The sequence below is a fragment of the Anoplopoma fimbria genome, chromosome 1 (genome assembly GCF_027596085.1).
Source record: "Anoplopoma fimbria isolate UVic2021 breed Golden Eagle Sablefish chromosome 1, Afim_UVic_2022, whole genome shotgun sequence".
NCBI lineage: Eukaryota > Metazoa > Chordata > Actinopteri > Perciformes > Anoplopomatidae > Anoplopoma > Anoplopoma fimbria.
In genome coordinates, this window is record NC_072449.1 from 16,559,218 (window position 1) to 16,582,266 (window position 23,049).

The 23,049-nt window shown below is 39.4% G+C and overlaps 1 protein-coding gene across 1 annotated transcript in view; it reads left to right on the forward strand.

Moving 5' to 3' along the window:
- The window catches only part of LOC129096882 (F-BAR and double SH3 domains protein 2-like), a 37,052-nt gene extending 14,288 nt beyond the window's left edge, over positions 1 to 22,764 (forward strand). Inside the window, exons 9-19 of the mRNA XM_054605570.1 lie at positions 4,459 to 4,575; positions 4,704 to 4,808; positions 10,044 to 10,133; positions 10,421 to 10,483; positions 14,040 to 14,174; positions 14,467 to 14,550; positions 14,781 to 14,958; positions 15,940 to 16,160; positions 17,528 to 17,720; positions 17,868 to 17,956; positions 18,372 to 22,764. Coding sequence (XP_054461545.1) covers positions 4,459 to 4,575; positions 4,704 to 4,808; positions 10,044 to 10,133; positions 10,421 to 10,483; positions 14,040 to 14,174; positions 14,467 to 14,550; positions 14,781 to 14,958; positions 15,940 to 16,160; positions 17,528 to 17,720; positions 17,868 to 17,956; positions 18,372 to 18,464 — 1,368 coding nt within the window. The 3' untranslated portion in view covers positions 18,465 to 22,764. The remainder of the gene's footprint in view (positions 1 to 4,458; positions 4,576 to 4,703; positions 4,809 to 10,043; positions 10,134 to 10,420; positions 10,484 to 14,039; positions 14,175 to 14,466; positions 14,551 to 14,780; positions 14,959 to 15,939; positions 16,161 to 17,527; positions 17,721 to 17,867; positions 17,957 to 18,371) is intronic.
- Positions 22,765 to 23,049: the final 285 nt, after the last annotated feature.

Genomic DNA, 23,049 nt, shown 5'->3' on the forward strand with positions numbered 1-23,049 from the left:
GTATGAGGAATGTTTCCTATAGTCGGATGAGTTTTCTATACCCCGCTAAGTTCATATAATAAAGAGCGTAAAATAAAGCGCATTACTTTTGTTGCAGTATTACTATAATAGCTCTTACACCCTCCATTGTCTAGTTGCTCCATGATAATGAAACAATGGAGCCGTATTTGCTGGATTACTGAATACCAATGTTATGGTAGTGGCTCCACAGCACTGTAATGCTTTGCTACTGTCATCTGTTAGTGAGCAATGCAGTCCCAGCACCAAATTACTTATCAGACACCGTAATCTTGTTGCACTTGCATCATCTGAAATATCACTGCGCAATCAATGACATGTAGGCAAATGAGTCAAGAGCTTGGTGTGTGTGGTTTTCATTTGCACATTTGTAATGTGTTATGATTTCAAAATATAGTCTTTGCAGGCAGAAAGACCTTCTCTGTACTACTGTTTTGTTTTTGTTGTATGTGTCTGTATATTTTCTTTTTTTGATTCTGTGTTAGCTCATCCTTACCAAACCACCACACCAGAATCAATTCAATGTTTAGTACTGTGTAAGTGAATTTGTTCTGAATAATAATTTTAAGTGTCTGCATCTGCAAGTAGAACCTTATAAAACAGAAAATGCTGGCTTAAAGTATTGCATAAAAAATACAACTAAAAAGAATGTAGACATTCCATTCTAGTTGCATTAGGTGAACACCTTAATGTGTTTTCTTTTTGCAATTAATGCACATAAAAAAGTGTAATCATAGCAATGCATTTGCATAAATCAGAAGGCAATGCAGTCTAGTTTCCCACTGCTTTTAAAATCCATTAAAGCAACACACATAGAAATACTGCTGCCTTGACTGTGATACAGGTGCTGTTCAACGTGATGCATAATAATATATTACATAAGTCAAGACAGCATTATGTCTCTGCAAGCTGTGGCGAAAGATCCTTTTTTTTAGAAAACAATAGGAGCCTATGAAGTATGAAATTGCATATTGCATATGAAAATGCATTATAAAAGAGAGTAGTAGCTTCTTGCAGTGGTAAAAACCTCATTGGGTTTAGAGCTTTCTTGGGGCTTTTTTGCGTACCAGTAGAATAGACTTCCAACAAGACTGAGGGGGAGGACCTAGAACAGCTGGAATTGAAATACAGACGTTGCAATTACGTGATATGTGTCTAACTAATGGGTTGCCCTCCCGCCATAAGGCCCGAAGGTTTAGACTTTTAAACCTGCACTTTCCTACCAGCATATCATTCACACAGACAGCTACACTTTGACATGGTTCATTCGCACCCCTTCATCACTGTGGTTTCAGAATAACACAGTATTTATATACAGAGCTCTAAATGACTGTTATTATGGCAGTGAAGGTTGTCATTGAACTACAGTATGATCACACCACATTGAGTTTGCTGTACTGTACTTAACATTTCCCTTAGCTTGCAAACTGTCTATCCATAATTCTTCCTGTTATCACATTTAGATTAGTTTTTGCTAATGATTAACTGTGACTTTCATTTGATAAATTGGTATTTGACACTGGCACATTACTACATATAGAATACAATAATATATAAACTATTTTCTAGTGTACCGCATCATGTCACTTAATGTCCTAAATTAGCTGTTTTACATTGACCAGCAGAACATTTTAAGGCGTTCCTGAACTTTTTTAAGGGGCTTACCAGCATGATGTATGCTATAAACATAAAGCTGTATACAGCATGAGGAGTCCAAACCAACAGCAGCACAGGAAGTTTGCCAATTGGAAAAAAAACAACCACTTATTTACTCTGTTTACTCATTACCCATTATACCAGTAAACTAGCAGGGCCCAATTTGCTTAGCTCCCTCCACAATATGTCAGTTTAGAGCCACTGTTTAAAACTGTTTTCTGCCTCCCTGCCTTAACTCCGTCTATGCCTGAATGTAATTAAGCTGTAAATCTCCCATGTTATACTCTTCGTTTCACACCTATACTTAGCCAGATTTATGCCCTCTTGTTACTGAAGCGGCACATAATTAATAGATATGATGTGCATGGAAACTTGCAATTAAAATATCCTGTCTAGCCACCACACTTTTATAATCAGATTATGGGAACCCCAGCCTCTCAGGTCTGTGAGCACAGATCAGTGACAATGAATGTATGTACTGTTTAGTTTTTGTTGGAGTTGACAACTACTCATTTTTGAAACATTATAGGCTACTGATATAAATCACAGAATTTATACACTATATACACATGTTAACGCTTGTTATTTCCACAAAACAGAGATGGAAATTGTGTGGATTTTAGTCTGATAAATTAGATTTAGGATGCTTGCATGAATAAAGTACCCAGATGGAAGTATTGTTAAAAATTGAAACTACTAGGACCACAAATGTATGGGGTTATGCACCAAAATTGACAATTTCCCTAGCCCTGTGTGAAGTATATTTATTTTTAGCAATGAAAAGATCAAAAGAGCCACATTTAAGAAAAGAAAAAAACCATCAAACTGAGGGAAAGATTTAATAAAGAAACAAAAGCAGAAATCTGTAAAAAAAAAAAATGTACAGATGGAATTTAGTTTTTTTAACAAAGTTTATAGAAAGATGATATACAGTGGGTACGGAAAGTATTCAGACCCCTTTAAATTTTTCACCCTTTGTTTCATTGCAGCCATTTGCTAAAATCGAAAAGTTCATTTTTTTTCGCATTAATGTACACTCAGCAACCCATCTTGACAGAAAAAAACTGAAATGTAGAAATTTTTGCAAATTTATTAAAAAAGAAAAACTGAAATATCACATGGTCATAAGTATTCAGCCTTTGCTCAGTATTGAGAAGCACTCTGGAGGAGGTTTTCTTCCAGGATAAACATCTTTCCTTCAATTGCAACCAGTCGTCCTGTCCCTGCAGCTGAAAAACACCCCCATAGCATGGTGCTGCCACCACCATGTTTCACTGTTAGGATTGTATTGGGCAGGTGATGAGCAGTGCCTGGTTTTCTCCACATACCGCTTAGAATTAACGCCAAAAGTTTAATCTTGGTCTCATCAGACCAGAGAATCTTATTTCTCATAGTTTGGGAGTCCGCCATGTGTTTTTTGGCAAACTCTATGCGGGCTTAGAAGCACCCATCTTACTGCATCTCTGTACAGCCATGAGTCTTCTTGGGAATGATGCAACAAGTTTCTCACACCTGGATTTGGGGATCCTCTGCCATTCTTCCTTGCAGATCCTCTCCAGTTCTGTCAGATTCTCATTTGTTGATGGTGAGCGTTGGTGGACAGCCATTTTCAGGTCTCTCCAGAGATGCTCAATTGGGTTTAGGTCAGGGCTAAAAGTTCTACATTTCGGTTTTTTTCTGTCAAGATGGGTTGCTGAGTGTACATTAATGCGAAAAAAAAATGAACTTTTTCGATTTTAGCAAATGGCTGCAATGAAACAAAGAGTGAAAAATTTAAAGGGGTCTGAATACTTTCCGTACCCACTGTATGTGATATGAATATTGTAAAAAAAAAAAAAGACAGAAAGGATATCTTTCAACTTTGTTTAAGCAGTACTTTCAGAACACTTAAGACAGCTAACCATATCTTTTTCATTAGGTGGCATGAAAAAATATATTTTTGGGTTGTGTGCCGAAAATTGCCACTTCTTAGACAATAATGTTTATCTCTTGTTCTTTTAAAGCCCTGAAAACTTGGCGTCAAATCTGCAGTATTTTTCTATAACATCAAATGTCCATTACCAAATAAGCAATAGTTATAGTAAAGAAAACGTATTACAATTTAGTTATTAAGAATCTAACCCTCAAACACCTAGCTAATGTGCTTCAGGACTGTGTGGGTTTGATTCGATCAGAATTTGATTGATAGTGACCAAACAACCCACCAACTGTCATCAGAGTTTGGATTCAAATTCAAGCCAAAATGTGATCTGGTTCTGTCATTGGTAAGTGGTGGATTAGTGACAAGGTGTGTAAACATTCAGACACATTTAATACATCAGTCTCTGGAGCGAAAATGCCACATGGTTATAATTGATGTTGAGTGCCAACATAGCTGCTTTTGAATAAATAAATAAATACATTTTAAAAAGCCCGTTGTCGTGCAGCTGGTCTATCACTTTGTAGCAAACGCAAAAAAACTAACTCTTGCTCTTTCACATGTGGTTTTAATAGCAGTTATTTTGTCCCAAGAGGATAACATCAAAGCTTTTCAACACATGTTGTATTAATTATGTGAGAAGGAAACAATCTTTCTCTCACACTTTCTTTAGCTAAATTAACAGCTTCTGCACATCACACATCTTGTGCCGTTACCCCCGACAGTGTACTTATTTGTGCACTTGTGGTTGTGTGCGTTTGCCTGCCGTGTGTGTGTGTGTGTGTGTGTGTGTTTGGGGATGGGTACATGTGCGTGTTTACCCATGCCTGTCTGGTACGTATGCATGTGTGTGTTCGCCATATTAGAGTCGTCAGCTGGAGTCGGAGACGGGGACGACGGAGGAGCACAGTCTGAACAAGGAGGCCAGGAAATGGGCAACCAGAGTGGCCCGAGAACACAAGAACATCATACATTACAAGAGAGTAAGATGGACACACACCTGCTCAGATTCATCACACATACCTGTTTTAGAAATATAATGTGTTATATAATATAAGTCTTTTTCTAATCGTTTGTTGTATCGTTCTGTATTTGTGTGTGTTGTTTACAGTGTCTGGAGGAGTGTGAGGGTCATGGCTTGCCCCCTACAGAGCAGGGCAGACTAGATCTGGAGTTGAAGATAGAAGACACCAAAGAAAACATACGCAAAGCTGAGGTGTGTGACTCACATTGTCTAAGTTTATTTTTTGATAACGCAGAGAATAAATGATAGGATATGTTCCCTTTGCATAGTTTCCTCATGGCTGCATTTAAACCCGAACTGTTCTGTGGGAAGTTTGCATGTTCTCTCTATGTTCTTTTGGGTTTTGTCTGGGTGCTCCATGGAGAGAAAACAGATCTATGTTTCCTACCTTTTGAACTTTTTAAAAAACATTCAGTAAACAAACGTATATATATATATATATATTTATGAGAGTAGTTAGATTGGGGGACTGGTCACACTAAACAGAGAATGGTGTGTTCAAGGGAAAAAAGGGGAGTGTCGTTTTAGTGAATGGCAAACATTTTTTAATCTTAAAATTAACACCATAAAATCTTCGGTACAAATTGACGCAAAAGTAGTAAATGTTGCATAACGTCGTGGACTCACTTTCAGCGACATGAAATCTAGCCCTGTCCAATATTTTTCATCTATCAAGTGTTTGGACTGAGGGACTAATTATTTGATAAATATTTTAAAGGCTCACAGTGCCAGTTGGCTAACACACTGCCCATCTGCATGGCTGACGTAGCAGGGTGCAATGAAGAAAGATGGCCCAGGATCAAGTAGTACACCTTTCATATCGTAGGAGATGTCAAATCATTCAAGGGAGGCTGTGGCGTAGTGGAGAGCAAGGTAGTTCTCCAATCAGAGGGTCGGTGGTTCGATACCCGGCTTCGGCAGTCGATGTGTCCTTGGGCAAGACACTTAACCCCAAGTTGCTCCCGAAGGCTTGCCATCGGTGTGGACTGGATGATGAATGTTAGTTAGAGTCTGATGGTGGCACCTTGCATGGTAGCCTGTCATCAGTGTGTGAATGGGTGAATGATATGTAATATACTACTGATTGTAAGTCGCTTTGGATAAAAGCGTCTGCTAAATGACTGTAATGTAATGTAATATTTGACCGTTGTTATCCACAGAGCCCAGTAATCCTCTGGTTTTGCTGCACTCTGTTCAGTTGTAGAGGTTTGAACGCACTTTTACACAACTGTATTTGTAACAGTTCACAGATCTGATATCAATACACAAATACAAATCTTACCTACGATATATGTTTAAATGCACTATATATGATATATCACCTATAAGATCTGATGCTTTGGTTACATTTCTCGTATATTTCTCAAGCTCCTGTCTTTCCCTCCTGCTCACACTCTCTTTTTTCCTTCCACACCTCCCAGCTTCTCCACTTACAGAGATATCTATCATTTATGTATCGATTCTCACAGATTCAATTGCTCACAGTAGGAATGAGATCACTGCATCATCCGTCTTCCCTATCAACTCGCTTCTGTCACTGTTCATTTTCCAAAGTCTCTCTATATCTTTTGGCTTTTCATCTCTGTATTTCAATTTCATTCTCTCACTACACCTTGCTCTTTGCCTCCATATGGCTCTCCGATCAGGCTTTCACATATGTGGCACCCTCTGCTGCCAGGTTTTGTCACTTTTGATGTTACCATGTGTCAACGCTCTTTCACTTTGTTTTATTTATTTTTCATCCCCTAAGGCCTTTTTTTTTTTGCCCATCACTTTTTGCCCACACTGCTTTTAATATACATAATATAGATATTCTAGCTTTTGGTAGTTATTTCAGTCAACCTTGCACTGCAAGAATATTTTAGCAACACTATGAGTATCTTGTTATCTTGTGAGTCTTTCTATCACAAAGAGCAAACACCTTTTTCCTTCCCGATCTTCTGTGTCTTATTCTCTCTGTCACTGTTTCTCGCTCACACTGTCTGTCTTATATCTTCTGCTCTTCCAGGCCAACATTACCTTGAATAAGATGATGCATATTTTATGAGCTCATTTGGTACAAATGGCTTCATCACAGAGCTCTTATCACAGAGTTGTAAAGGGAGTGAAAGCAGTACAAAAGACATTATCTAGGTTTGATTACAGCATTATCTGGATACTGACTGCATCATTCTTTCCTGTTGAAGTCTCACCTTCATCCCATCAAACATGTTGCGGAGGCCATTTCACCATCTTGTTAGTAAGAAAATGAAGCAAGTCCCTATATTAAGAATAGCGCGATGCATTCAATTTGTGAATCAAAATATATTTTTAAAGCAGCTGTACTCAGTGGCAAAATGCTCATTGATGTTTCAGAAGCATCAATTTTGAAATGACAGTAAGACTGACGGCTTAGTTGGCCTCAATACCCGTCCTCATTTATCGATTTTTCATGAATTACCTAATTTGCTTGCGACAACATCTTAAACGCTTTAAAGGCCAACCGCGTTTCAAAATCAATGTTTATAGTCGATGCCCTGTGACCATTTACTGCGTGTCAAACTACGGGCCGATCTGAGAGAAAGATGCAAAGTTTTGGTTTATTCTTGATACAGTTTTGTTTGTCTAGTCCCACAATTTTTTTTCATCTGGACATTTTACAAAAAATATGATGCAGGAATTATAAAAATCAAGACCTATTTATTAGACATGGTTATATTAAGAATATGTTAAAAAGCCTGGGAGGCTGTTGCCTTTATGGACATAAGTAGACACAGATCATTAGAGGAGAAGAGTAAGAAGGAACTTCAGTTCTTGTAATATGGCCACAGACGACTTTATCAAAATGTACCTTTACCAATAAACACTGAAAGAGAGTAGAAGAGTAGAGTCATGTATTCTATGCTCTCCACAAACATCTGATTTCATAGCCTCTGGCTGAGTGCTTGATCAAAGACTCTGGACACTAAACCTAGAGGCAGTGCATGTACTTGTCTGAATTTACAGCAAAAGATATTACTGTCACAACATTTACCAGCATGATTAAGTGATAGATGCTGTGATAAAAGTCAAGTTGAACATTTTCAGAACATATATTATTTTATAAATGATATACTATGACAGTGTGTCCCAGGCCAATCTAGTGGAGCTTTCTTTATTAGTAGAAGAACATGCTTCAGAGATAAAAGGAAATCAAGATAATGAAAAAAACTTTAGGATATAGTGATTCATACGGTATATTCTTGAGGGAAAATATATAAATAAAACAGGACTTTAGTCTCAAAGGGTGTGACATTTGAAGTGAGGAACCATTGAGAATCACCTTTAGTCATTACAAATTTTCCCGAACACGTACTCTTCTCACGTACAAACCTGTGCATTGAAGCTTGCTATCCAGTGGTAAACACAAACAGAGATCTTAATAGCTTTTATATACAGTATCTTGCATGTTTGTTTTTGTCATTCCTCTCCTGCAGCATACTTTGAAATAAAGCAGAAGGCGATTATTGTCCTCTTCTCAGCTGTTTTCCTCTTTCAATGGAGTTCTTAGAGGATGAGAGACTGAAGGCAGTTGAGTCTGTCCATACTAATGAGCTGTTGAAGGCTGTTCTCAAACTGACTCCACCAGAAAGCCTCATTAACACGTGGCGTCAAAATACTTCAGACAGAAGATGTGTCTGGATAGTGACAAGATTTTGCTCCCAGACACTTTTCAGGACAAGCAAACAAAACTAATAAGAATTGGAAACTTGATTGGAACTATCTACACATAATCCAGGCTAAATTTGATATGCATTTTCATATAAAACCTTCGGTAAATAGAACTTGGACCTGATCATAAGGGCAAGTTCAGCTGTTGTCATCTTTTGATCTCTGCAGCACCAGAATTCGTAATGTTTTACGTCGGCTTCCCTGACTCATTTGCAAAATAAAAACAAAAGGTGTTCCCTTTATTTAGAGTATTAAAATATGAGTTATGACCAGACAGCTGAGGATTCTCCCTGCAGTATCTCTCTGCCTGTCTATCGCTCTATGTTTCTCTCTACCTTTCTGTCTGTTTTATTGATCAGACTGCCCAGCCCAACTGTCAGTCTGTCTGAGGTTGTACAGTCTATGCACCAAAGATCTGTACTCTCACTGGCTGCTTATGCTATTGCTGCACAGATGGCTGAACATGTATTGGCCATTGTTTAACTTTTCTCCTCTTTAGTCTGGTATGTTTATGTTCCATCAGCAACCTTTAGCATTTATTGGGGCGCTGCTAATGGAAAGAAAAAATGGGGGCACTTAAGGGTCTCAGGTCTTTATTGATCAAAGCCGGGAAGTCCGTCTTGACAGTGTGTTTCTGTCTGTCTTTGTGGGTGGGAGCTATCAGTTATCAATCTGCTCTGTCAGCATCGGTGAGAAAGGAAAGACGAGCGAAATGAAAGAGGAAATTGATGACAATGGGGCGAGACAGAAGGAAAAAAAAGAGAAAAGATCCGAGATGAAAGAGAGTTGAGGAGGCGAGACAGAGTGAATGTAAATCTCAGGGGTTTCCCTTCTGGTGGTTATAGCCTGATCATATTGTCTCATTAGGAACGAACACACACATGTCCAGTGTTCTCAGCTCATTAAAAAAAAGTACAGCAAGTTTTGATGATCTGCCATGTAAGAGACTACATGAAAATGTTTAGGAGAGAAAATTCATTTCACATTCTCACTCTGTCACTGAACTGTGCAGCATGTGATGTAATACAGCTGACAGGAAAATTAATATGTTTCTGTGAACATTTGATTTAAAGATGACTTAGAGGTTAACTTAAATAGTTTAAAAATGAATTCTATGTGCATCGAGGTGTATCATGACTAGAGACTATGATCATAAATCAACAACCAATTAAAGATGAGAAATGGTACACAATGAAATATTTGATAATTATCAGTAATTTTGACATAATGACCAAATAAAGGCAAATAATAAAACAGCTAGAACAGACTGGTAAGTTCAGAAAACAAATCAGCATTTTACTGCAATGCAACCTTTGAACCCAGGAAAAAACAATACTTATGCCAAAATACCACATTAGGATACCCAAAATTCTAAGAACATATCTAGTGTAATATCACAAAAAAGATATATTTCCCAGCCTTTCCAGCTGGTACCCACAGTGAAACGTTTTAGGCTTTCACCTCTATTATTATTTTTTTTACAAGCTCGTATTTTCATGGTTGTGTCCACCATCTTTCCGATCAGTCATGATAGCATTACTCAGCAGGCTAGCTGTAGTGGTAATAACGGCAATCAGACATGTTTGCACAAAAGGGCCCTGTTTAAAATGAAATGGGACCCACGTTTTTTACAAAAAAACCTGATGTCCTTTTTAAGACAAATGCAAAGACAAAAACTGTGCAGGCCATCGATATATTCAATGTTCCTAACAAACATAACCCTTTCTCTCTTCAAAGACAATAAAGTTAAGAGCTGAGGCTCGGTTGGACCTTCTACGGCAAGTGGGGGTTGCTGTGGATACCTGGCTGAAGAGCGCCATGAACCAGGTATGTTTTGTCTGTGATGTTGGAGAATATGTGTAGCTATAATGAAAATGTGCGTGTGTGTAAGAAAGCCTCTCCTTCTCTTTGCCTGACTTCATGTTGGTAAGTGTGATACAGTGTGTGGTAGATGTTTGTGAGTGCATTCATGCATACGGATGTTGGATTGTTTGTGCATTTAAATCCTTTCACACATTAATACTAGTTTATGTAGTGCACAGTGTGTCTGTGTGTGTGTGTATATGTGTCCGAATATGTGTTTAAAACCACCGCTCTCTCTGTGCATGCTGTAGGTGATGGAAGAGCTGGAGAATGAACGTTGGGCCAACTACACTTCCCACGACCCCTCACTGTCGGTGAGACACCTCCCCTCACCGTGTGTCTGTTGACACTTTCTCGCCAAGCCAGAAGAACTTGTTTTCACAAAAAAAAAAATTAAGTTCAGTAATGAAATTTGAAAACACTGGAGAAATTGATTAACAGCAAAACTGTAGACGAAACATAACCACTAATGTAACTCCCAGTATGCCTATAAATACATATACAGTACATGCATACATGATTTTTATCATCAATTTCCTAAGTTGCAGTGTTTTCTGACTTGGCTGGAAAGTGCAAATCTCACACCTATAAAGCAGAGGTAGAACAGAATCTATTCACAACACAACATAAGTCGTAGCTGATTTGTGTCGCATAATGGATGGTGACCCCTTTGAACAACACAGACCACTTAACTGTGTCCCGGTGTGTTGGTCATGTATCTACTATTTCTATTGGTCATATATCTTTTATTCTCATAGTTCCCAGCATTTTTTATTGCGCTAAATAAACGCTGCACTCAATTCAGAACATTCAAAATTTGAATTTTCATACCCCAAGGCACTCACCCATAATCATAGACTTTTCGTTCGTTTTTATGATTTCATAATAAGTGAAAACCATCCAGCTAGAATAGTTCCCCCGACGAATCACTTCTTGAATGATGTAAATTGCAAGATAATTGACCCAAGCCCTGCTGCCTAATCATCTGTCAAGCCAGTTACAGCCTCTTAAAACGCCCCACTTCCCCATCAGAATACTGATGTAGTCTTCACACAACTGGCAGTTTTTATTTCATGACCCCTAGCTTTAATGGTGAGATATATCTGAAGCCTGAAGGGACCTTTTTCCATCGCTTCATCATGTTTATGAGCATGTGTAGATGCTCTATGCATGTCAGAGGGAAGGAGGTGGACTACTACCTTATACAGCATTCCACTATACACACATAGTGTGATATTTTGCTTTCTTGGAGAGAGTATGATAAAAAAAGATTGATACCACTCTTGTCATGTCTGTGATATGTAGCTAAAGCTGGGAGCTAGTAGCTTTTCTTAGCTTTAAGAAAATCAGCTACCAGCATCTTATGCTCACTAATGTTTTCTATGCGTTTAACAAACCAGATGTACCATTTTATTAAGGGAGCTTTAGAGGTGATGATAGGAGGATTTTGTTACCTTTGGACAGAGCCAGGCTAGCGGTTTCCAGTCTTTATGCTATGCTAAGCTAACCAGTTGCTGGTGGTAGCTTTATAATCACCTTACAGACACAAGAATGGTGTTGATCTTTTTATTAAACTCTCCACAAGAAAGTGAATAAGCACATTTTCTCCAAATTCCACACGATGAATATGTATGTATCTGTTTCTAAAGAAACACAATTTGCGTAGACCATTCCACTATCAATAATGTAGCCATATACTTTGCCCGTGTGTGTGTGTGTGTGTGTGTGAGTGTGTGTGTGAGTGTGTGTGTGACTGGATTTGTGAGGTTTGGATATTTATCTGCATTTATGTTTGTGCATTTGTGTGTGTGTTTCTGTCCCTTCATTGGGTACATATGAGGGGAGGAGAGTACGTCCATGACTAGGTGTGTGTGTGTGTGTGTGTGTGTGTGTGTGTGTGTGTGTGTGTGTGTGTGTGTGTGTGTGTGTGTCTGTGTCTGTGTGTGTGTCTGTCTGTCTACAGGCCTAAACATAGTCTGTCTGCTCCATTGGAAGCATTTGACATTCTGCTCACATGATATTGCAGCTTGCAGCTAAAACCAGAGAGAAAGAGAGAGAGAGAGCTACTGAGTGTGAGAAAGTGAGAGAAAGTCTGGGGAATGAGGGCAATCTAGGAAAGGGATGACATCGTGAGTTGTGCAGTGAAAGAGGGAGTGTCTGTAAGACAATTAGTGAAGGAGGGAGAGTTGGCTGCGAAAAAGAAGAGGTGGTGTTATGAGGAGGAGAGGGAGAGGGGGGGAGGTGAGGAGGAAGTAGTGTCAGAGTGATAATGTTGAAGTAAAATTGGATGCAGAGGTGAGAGAGATGGGGTATTGTGAAAAACTGCAGAGAATATAGAAGAGCAAGCTGTGAGGCCACAGAATACTGTAGAAAATATAAGAATTGGCACGTTTGCACGGAGAAAATGGTGACCAAAACAAAGAACTGTGTTTAGACAGTTCTTAATACTAATATCTGTAAGAAGTTATGTGGTGTAGTGTGAATTTGGGGGATCTAATATATGTGTCCTTGTTTTAAATGTTTTCCTTTAACTTTCCCTTGCCCTGTTTGTAAGATAAATCAGTTGGAGGCTAGACTTGCTGAGAACTCCTTCATTTGGCGTTGGTGTCATTAAAATAACAGGAGAGGTCGAGAAGTGACTGACGGTCACAGAGAGAAGAAAAGATGGATGGATTGTGAATAATAATCTGCAGAGGAGAAGAAGAAGAAGAAAAACAATGAGAGCGGGGAGGAGGCTATGAAACATGACTATGAAATACTGTAAGCCATGAACCCTCAAGTCTCTCAGGCAGCCAATGCCTTCATTACAATTTCACTCCCACAGTTATTTCCTCCAGGAACCATTAAACCCTCCATTGATCTGCATCTCAGCTGTATTGGTACACGCACTGAGATGTATTTTTGGTGATATTTTATTGGGTTATTACTGAAACACATGCTGGTCACCTGACTTCAGGGATGCAATGGAATTGGCCCAGAGGCTGTGCAGTGCACTTTGAAATCGATGCGGTAAAGGCGATACGAATGATGTAACACAGCAGGAAAAAAGATTTGATAATGGTGTGAACATTTTTTAGAAGGGAACACCGTAGGACCACACCTGTAGGTCATTGTTTCCCAGGGGAATGGATTGTTATGTCCAGGAGACACGTCTGTTTTGTTCTGCATCAGTGTAGCGTTTACTATGTCAACAGAAATCTGATGACTAAACAGTATGACTTTGGAATGGATAAACACACACACACCCAACCTCACACAAACACACACACACACATTCTTGTTATGGCCAGGTCAGTTTGCTGTGTGTGATGGATCTTTCTACCAGCTAGATCACATGATCTTCATATAAGCCAGTGATATTCTCATGCAACAAAAGAGGGAGGGGCTGGGTCAAATGAAACATAAGTGCCTCCACACCTGTCAGAGCTGTAGCACTCATCACCGAGCAGGACAGAGAAACCCAGACAGGAAGCAAAGGTAAGCAATGCACTGTCTCTGTGCTAGTTCGGGTGTCATCTCTAGCAAACACACAGGAAGAGGTGGAAAAGGTAAAGATAAAGAGGAAGAAAAGGTAACAAGTGAAACCTTTGTTAAATGGACTGACCTTGCAACTGCTGATCAGTAGTGGTGGAGCTGTAGATACCAGCCAACACAGAGATAGATAGGCAGACAACATAACAAGTCACCCAGCCGGGTGTGACATCGGGACATGAGAAGGTTGTGTGTAAATTAGTTGTTTATAATGCTTTTTTCTGGATTACAAGGCTCTTTATTTACTCTGGAGCTTTTGAAGGTGAATGGTGTTTTTCTTCCGTCCTTAGTAGTTATCAGAGGTCTTTGACTTTATCCGGCTGTGTTTGTGTGTTAAAGGGCACAGTGGATTTGGAGCGTGAGGAGGGAGAGGAGTGTGAAGAAAACATGGAGGTTTTTGACGACAGCAGCTCCAGTCCTTCAGGAACCCTCCGAAACTACCCGCTAACCTGCAAAGTCCTGTACTCGTACAAGGTATTAACCAACACACACAGAGTAACCCTCTGCGGTTACATGGTCATACTTATACACGTATCAAATGTCTGCAGCTACCTGCTCAACCACAACGCACAGTAGCGAACACAATCACATGCATTCATGCACTGAGACAAGCAAAGTTGAATGTCACTGTTGCATTTACAGGACTTGTTTTGTATTTTAACATTAAATATTTAATGACAGTGTCTGTCCCATATGGAGTAGTTTTACTGTACTGTAAATGTCTTGTGTTTCTGTCTTTAACGCTGTTGGTATGTCTCTCCCGCAGGCTTCTCAGCCGGATGAGTTAACTATTGATGAACAGGAGATGCTGGAGGTCATTGAAGATGGAGACATGGAGGACTGGGTCAAGGTGCACAAAAAACACACACAAATGTGGTGGTCACACAGATGTGCAATATGTTTACAGTTACAACACCAAAAGCATTACCTCATGAGATCTGTGTGTTGAGTTCTATGCGTTTGCTCTGTTTGGTTTCTTAGCCTTGTATGGCATTTTAGGTGCTCAAATTTCTCCTGCCATGCATGTTTTCATGTTGCCTTCGGTCATTGTTTCATTGTTTGTGTGTGTGTTTTTTCCAGGCTCGCAATAAGACAGGTAATGTTGGGTATGTCCCGGAGAAATACCTGCAGTTCCCGACCTCCAACAGTCTGCTGAGCATGCTCCAGTCTCTGGCTACACTCGATGCTCGATCGCACACCTCGTCCAATTCCACAGAGCCGGAGCTGCACTCCGGCTGCATCAATGGAGACACAAACAGTAAGTGCGCCGTAAACCTTGTGATGGTAAATTATTCTTTGAAATAATTAAACTGCATGGCAGGAGTTAAACAAGCTAGTTCCAGTTGTACTTGTGTAAATTAGTTTTCTTTCTCCCATTAATGAGGTTATTATCCGCCACTGATTGAGGCATTTTTTACTTTTCTGCTCCACTGGAGTTGCTCAGAATCCAGCTGTATTTTGCAAAGCAGAGTGTTATTAGAATAAGCAAGTGTGGGATGTCTATCTTCCTGTTTAAAATTAGGTGAACATATGTTGGTGGTTGCAGTAATCAACAGAAGGCCAAAGCCACAGTTCTATGAAGACAGTAATCATTTAAAACAGTAATACAGCCTGTTCCACAAGCTTTGCCACTCCCAATTTCCTTTTCAGCCATGTTTTGGGCCAATACTTTTCCACGTCTACCAGTACAGAAGGACATTTCTTGTTGCTGCCAATCACTGGAACAGAAACAGAATGACGCAGTTGTATACAATTGGTCCAAAATAGAATAAAACACCAGTGATTGAAATCTGCAGACCAGTTTAATAAAATGTGTAAGAGCTGAGCTTCATCACAAACATGTGACACCATTGGTTGCATCCACATACAGACTGATAGCTGATCTGTTACAAATGTGAAATCCTTAAAATCGTATTTTCATTTTATTTATATATTTTTTTCTTCCTTCCTAACTTTCCTTGTTTGCAGCCTTGTTCTACTCTCTCTTCCTCCAACCTTCTCTCTGTTGCTATGTGGCTGCTCTACATGAATACTTGGACAAGGCACACCGGGAAACTCTATCACTTTATTATTATTTATTTCTGTCTTCTCCGTATCTCCCTCTCTCCAGCAGGGTGTCCCATTCTCTTTATGATAATGAAGGCAAGGCAGACATGGAACTACATTTACCCAAGAACAATTATTCCTTCTGTGTATCTAATTTCTCTCTTTCTCTCTTTGTCTCCCTTTCTCTTCGCAGTGATTTATGTCCGTGCACTTTATGATTACGAGGGCCAGGCAGAAGAGGAACTCTCCTTTTCCGAGGGAGCGGTGATCCGCCTGTTAAACCGCGACACTCAAACGGATGACGGTTTCTGGGAGGGGGAGCTCAACGGACGGGTGGGCGTCTTCCCCTCCGTGCTGGTAGAAGATCTCACCGAGAATGGGGAGACCAGTGGAGGAGGGCCTGGTGACATACAGGTATATTCATGTTAGCAGACAGAGACATACTCCCACTGAAGTACACAGATATTTAGCGTGTCACTCTTGAGGAGCTGGGAAATTTGGTGTTATCGGACTTTCCTCAGGGCAGAAATACCAAGCTTATTGTGTAGTCTAGTGGGACTCTTTTCTCCCCCTCTCTACTCTCTTTCTGGCAGTTGGCCAGTAGATCTATCAGCAGGGCAGAGTTCACAAACACTGGATCAGAACTGCTGTGTTCCTGCAGTCCTCTGATTAAAAACCCTGCTCTACAATCACAGAAAAAGCTCTTATCTGTGAGTGCTGCCTATTAGAGGTTCAGCAACAGGAAGGAAGCAGCCTCTCCCTTCCTAAAAGCCTGTAGACATAACACACACCACAAAAACTATTAACGTCTTTTAAGTGGTTTGTTGGGAAGATTGTATGTTGTATGTGGTGGCAGGTCACAAACTTAGTAAACCTTAATTCTGTAAGGCCTTCCTAACAGTATTCCCCAGAGTTCCATCAAAGCTGTCCCAATCAGTATTATTGTAGTAACAATGTATGACAATAATGTGAAAGGTGGTGCTTCTAGTGATAAAACCCACAGAGTATTATCATCCGACTGCAGTTCCCCTCAGCTCTGTTAAGCGTTATAATTTGTTGTTTTGCTTTAACAGCTGCAACTTATCTGTTTTGGTTTACTCTCACCACTTTTGGAGCGTTATTTTCGAGTGCAACCAGAAGCTGTTTCAATGAAAAAGCTCTAAACTTCCACAGTACACAACCTGCTCAGCGCCAAACAGCAGACGGACAAAGTTAGAGACTAGCTTACTGCACATAGTGGAGCATTCAACAGCTTAAGAGCCATATATCTCGCTTAGGAGTTGGTGGAGACCAACAATAGAACAAAAGAGAGGGAATATTGGTTTTGCATTCCTCAGGTGGACAGAAACACGACTCCAAATTCATGCTAATGTAGCTTTGTCTCTGCTGTTTGCTAACACGTTAGACATTATAAGATGATTAACCATCTTGTTACATGGCACCACCATCAGGCCAAGGTCCAATTGACATTTTGGCCTGTAACTAATTTACTTTTCACTTATAAACAAACAACTTCTTCATCATTTGTCTAATTACAGTCTAATCAGTTTCGGCCAATTAATTTGCCATTAGAATCTTTTCAAAAACACAAGGAAGATGCATTTATTTCATATATATTCTAAACTGTTGAGCTGTATCCTAATGAATTTGACTTCGGTTAGCACAAGGGATATGAGAATGATTGTACTGACTGGACCATTAACTGTGAGATAGAGCATGGGACGTATATGCAGGACCACAGTTGAGCAGCACATTTTCTCCATTTCTGTCATTTTCTCTAGATTTCTCCGTCGCTGAAGTTGCCGTGTTCTCTGCCACATCTCCCGCTGTATGAACAACCTCCCATCAGCCCTTTCACCAGCCCCGAGACCCCCACCCCGCCTCCTCTCCCACGCTCACCCTCCGCCGCACTTAACGGGGAGCACAAGCCTCCACCGCCCGCCTCGTCACATAAGGGACCGCTACCAACCCACAGTAAGACACACACACACACAGAATAACTTTGTGTGTAGTTTAATTAATTGAAAAGAGGTCTTTGTGGCTTTATACTGCGAGGTTTCCTGTATTAGAAATCTCTCTCTCTCTCACTCTCACTCTCACTCTCTCTCTCTCTCTCTGTAGATCAAAGCTCTGCCAAGAGTCCAGTGTCTCCAGGATTTACTCAACCACTGCGATTCACCCCAGAAGGAGGCCCGGGCAAACTACGACCTGTTAGTATAAAACTTATTCAAGAAGTGTGTTTTGTGTCTTTATGGGTTTGTTTTTTTTCATCAATATTTTTCACTGTCTCATGTGGTAGTAGACTGAATATATTTTGCTTTTGGACTGATGGTAAGACAGACAGCAATTTGAAGACGCCACCTTTTTTTTTTTAACGAAATTATAATTGGTATTTATCTCCATTTTCTTACATTTTAAAGACTAGACAGATTAGTTGCAGCCCTATATTACCAGTGTTTATTTTTAAAAAGGCTCTGAAGGTAGAAAACAAATTTCTCTTTGTATTCCACAGCAGGAAATGAACAGTGAACTGTTTGTCATATTAAGAAAAGTAGGCCATCTCCGTCCCATCATTTTGCCTTTCTTCTTAAACCTACATTATTATGTTTTCTTCCACTGCTGCAGGTGCGAGCTGCTCCTCCTCCACCCAAACAGCACCCCCGCCGATCGCAGGAGAAGAGCGACAAAACAGAGGAGGTGGAGATCACACTGGTGTGACAGATAGACAAGCTGGCACGCAGTTACAGAGACAGAAAAAATGAAAACAGATGACAGACTGATGCATCCTACAGACTGGAGAACTGAACTGCTCTGAACTGACGTCAGCTTAAACAAAGTGATGTGAAATAAACTGAACTGAACCATCGTCTCTCCACATCTTCTCTCCTCCTCAAGTTGAGGGGAGAGCAAAGAGGGGGGATGAGGCAGTGTTTTCAATTGAATAATCTCCGTATTAGCTTCCTAATGAAGTGCAGCAGCAGCCTCCCCAGCACCCTCTGCCCTCAACCCGTCCTTCCATTCTTGCCTTAAAACTTAACCTCATCGGGCAGCAAACCAGAGCACACTGAAGAGGAGGAAGAGGAGGAAGAGGAGGAAGAATGTTTAGAGGGGGAGAGCATGAGGTGAAGTTAATGATGGGTTTGGCAAGTTTTACTTTATCTTGTTAACACTTACTTCAAGATATGGTAAAGCAATTTATCCGTCTGTACAGGAAGATCATTTGCTACATTTGAGAAATTCCACTTTTACCAAATGATAATGAAACATGTAAAAAAGTTATGGAGCCCTGAAACTGACAAAATTTAGTAAAGAGTTATACTACATGTATAGAGGACAGGTCAAAAATGTAATGCATAATCAAATTGTTAGCTAAAAATGTAAATGGCTTGTAGAAAGAAGTGTATTTAATTATTAATTTATTTTTTTCCATGCAACGTTTGTTTTTCCTTATACATATACCATTTAAGAATGAGGAAAAATTGCTTATATTTTGAGCAAAGAAGAGGGCTGTGTGGCTAGCTAGCCTAACTGACAACAGTAGGAACTAAACATGCTGAGCATGAGCCTTTTCAGCTAGCTACCTAGCTGAAGCTAATTGTCTCAAACTACACCAGCGGGGGCATGTTATGTTAAACATCCCTGTGACTATACTTCATACTCCTGTAATATCACTCTATAAACTCTTATGCAACTATAAACTATGCATATTAGCCTGCAGACACCAACAAAGCTAGCTAGCTAGAGCTTGGAACTTTAATCTTTGACGTTTTGATAACAGACATAAAAATCACACACATCTACAAAATGCTGTCAAAGTAAAGACCAGGATTTTTTTTTTCACTGTGGTCGTCAATAAAACAAGAGAAATACACTAAAAGGTGAAAATGTTGTGAAGAAAGAAGCATGTCTTTACAGTATGTAAACTTATACATTAATGGTACAGCAGCAGCATTTGAAGTACAGTGTACTGCTGATCAAGATTAGGAGCAGTAGCCGGTGTAGTTTCATGCCAAAAGCCAGCTTCAGCTTGGTAGCTAGCAAAAAAGGCCTGTGCTCCGTTTACCCTCCCGTTTTTAGGTAAGCTAGCTAATGTAACGTTAGCCACATAGTGTTATGTGGGAAGGAAATTAGGGAATAGATAAATAAGTAAACATTTGCCAAGACCAAAATATAGGGCAAAAAAATATTTAGACAACTAAATTAGTTTGTGAAAAAATAAGATTAAAATACATCAAGTATATTTTGGACTTATTTGACATCTTTTACTATAGTTTGAGTGTCGGGGCTCCATAAAAAGTAAGCTTGTTGAGAGTCAATAAGTATAAAACTTGCCAAACGTGTCATGATTTGGATTGCAGTTGAGGTCAAAGTAAATGGACAGAGAAACTGGGTGGTGTGTGGACGCAGTGTCCCCCCCCTCACCAGCCCTTCCCTCGCCATATATAAACTCCTTATCGTCAAACGTATTCAATGTGTATTAGTACAGTACATTACTGTTGTCATAGGAATGTTATGCACAGAGTTTCATATAGACTAACTCAGCTGTTTGGAATACCATGTCTGATATGTAGTGGAAGTTTTATCCTCATCTTATACTGAAAGGGCATTGTAAATACAGTATGAAGGAGAGATGAAAGAAGAGAAGGGAAGGAGAGGATGAAAGAACAAGAGAGAAAACGGAGGCTGGATCCTCCTTTCTGCTCTTTTCTACACCTCTCTTCCCGCTGTTCCTTTCACACTCTCCCTCTTTTCTCTAATGTCTGTTTTGTCCATTGGCAGTCAGTGTGAAACGATGGCTATCATATATACACATCCAGTTACATTATATTATGCACACATTACTATATCTTCTCTCCTGTGAACCGCTGTGTGCTTGTCTCACTGATCGGTCACGGAGGAGGCAGATGGTGCTTTCAAAGGCACTGAAATGGTTGGTATTCACTATGTGGTGACAACAAAGATTTTATTTGAGATGAAATAGACGCTCATCAATTTTTATTAATCACAGAATGAACTGTATAGCTTTTAACCCTACAGACCATATCTCCTCTCACACTGATTTTGTTCATTTGATCAGTTCACCTTTTATTTATATCGTTGTTTAGTTGACACGCATTACATTCGCAGGTATTAGCTTTCTCTGTTGTCTAGCCAAGCAACTCTATCACATCACGGAGTGAATCTGTTTTTTGTTTTGATACAATCTTAAAAAACAGATTAACCTTTAATGTTTCTAATTTGATTTTATCCTTATGTTTACCTTTGATTCATGGTGATAGTAACTGAAAACACAAGATGTATAAAACATACATCATGCTAAATGGACAGAACTAGCAAATGACATTCAAATGGAGCTAAGTACAATTCTTTTGTGTTTTTTTACTCAAAGTAAATTAATCACCCCCCTCCCTAAATACCCTTCAAGCCTTTAAACTCCTTGCCTCAAGGGCAGCGTAGCACTTTTTTTTATTTGTACCTTCCCTGAAAAGTAGCAGTACTTTAACATAGCATCAGAGTGGATAGAAACGACTGATGAATCACTGCAGTTTAATACAGAAATCAGAGTTATTCTTTTCATTCTGATTCTGTAGTGAATCTTCTTTATTTCAGTGTGACTGATGATTTAGTTTTTTTTTTTTATTCTCCACTCTTCCAAAGAGATGGAGAGATCATTTTGGTCAATGAAATGTGCAAAAGGTGTTTTCCTAAACTTATTTAAATTAATTTAAAAAAACATGATCATGTTAAGAGATGTTTTGAATGAAAACTTAGAGAGAATGTGGTTTTATGGTCTTGAGATGAGTCCAGCTGTTTGCATGTGTGACTGTTTAAAGCAGAGGATCAGATCTGTGTTTGACTCTGAAGATGGAAAGATGTGTCCCAGTTTCTCCCCCGTAATTTATTTTAACCACGGTTTGATTTGACTAAAAACATTTCGAAATAATCAATATGGATTTCAGATTAGCTTAATGATGATAGCTTTCTTCAATTGTGTTGTTGATGAACAATAATGTTCCAAAATGCAACACATAACAAAAGAAGGCACTCTTCACAGCTGGAAACAATTAAATCTAATTGCACCCTTGAAAACAGAATTATTAAGGAAAACAAAAGTATTCAATCTGTGTTTCTTTATCTTTGTTTAATCTTGCTCCAGAGTTGCAGTATCATAGCACATTTACTGTTGGTAAGCAACTGTATTTTATCTTCATTTCTTCTATTTAAAGTGCAAAAACAGTATGAAGGATAGAGACTGGTCTAGAGCACATACTGTTTCGTATTCATTTGTAGTATGGAGTTGGGGCACAGCTTAAGGCTTGTAAGAAGAGAAACAATCTGATCTGGGTTAAATGGATTGTTTTCCTCTTTGCTTTGTAGAAGTGAATTATGTCAGATTGAGAAAAAGTGATGCAAGAAATAAAGATGTTCCAATTTTTTTTTCATGAGCTTTGAGAATCAACATGTTGTGTAGCATCCACACCTGACAAGGTTAAACATGCTCAGATTAGTTACAGTGTCAGATCCAAACCTCTGCTCCACTGCTGTTAAAGGAGCTGGTATCAATTTGTGACAGTGTTGTCAAGGCGACTTGAGCAGCAGCCTCTCCTTCAGCTCTCTGAGCGCTCATATAAAAATGGTTTTCAAACTTGTTCTGAAGTTTATAGCGTCCCATAGCACCATAAATGCTCAGTCTTTCTATCAAATAGGAAATGAATGACCTTTTGTTGCCAGTTGCCACTTTGATCATGATTATCTCCCCTTTTTAACAGTCCCTCTGGTTCTCTACAGTGTTGAATTATTTGGTGTGAGCCTGTTTTGGGGGTTTTATGTATTATAAAGTTATTTTATTTTTCATCCTTCGATTTGAAACAGCAACAAAGCTGCTGCTATTAACGATGTGGTGGAACAACTGGCCTTCTTCTCCCTTCACAGACTGTTGCCATGGTGACAATAATGAGAACAGGTGCAAAAGTCTTTCTGCATATTATTATTGGCTGTACAAAAAAAACAAAGTTTGTATTTATTGTGTACAAATGTTAATTAATAAAAAAAATATTGAAAAGTTGTTGCTTTTTTATTCTGGAGGCTTTTTGTGCTCTTTTTGTGTGACTTTCTGTTGATGTTTGTGATGGTTTTGCCCTCCTGATCATGTGTGTTTTATACACCTGTCCTACATATTTGATTATGCACACAACTGAGAGTTTGTCTAAATGGCTATGCGTTTGTAGGTGCATGTGTTTGTGTGTGTGTTTTCTAGACGTTCCAGTCACTAGAAGTGGGTGTGATCGTGGTACCGCGCTCT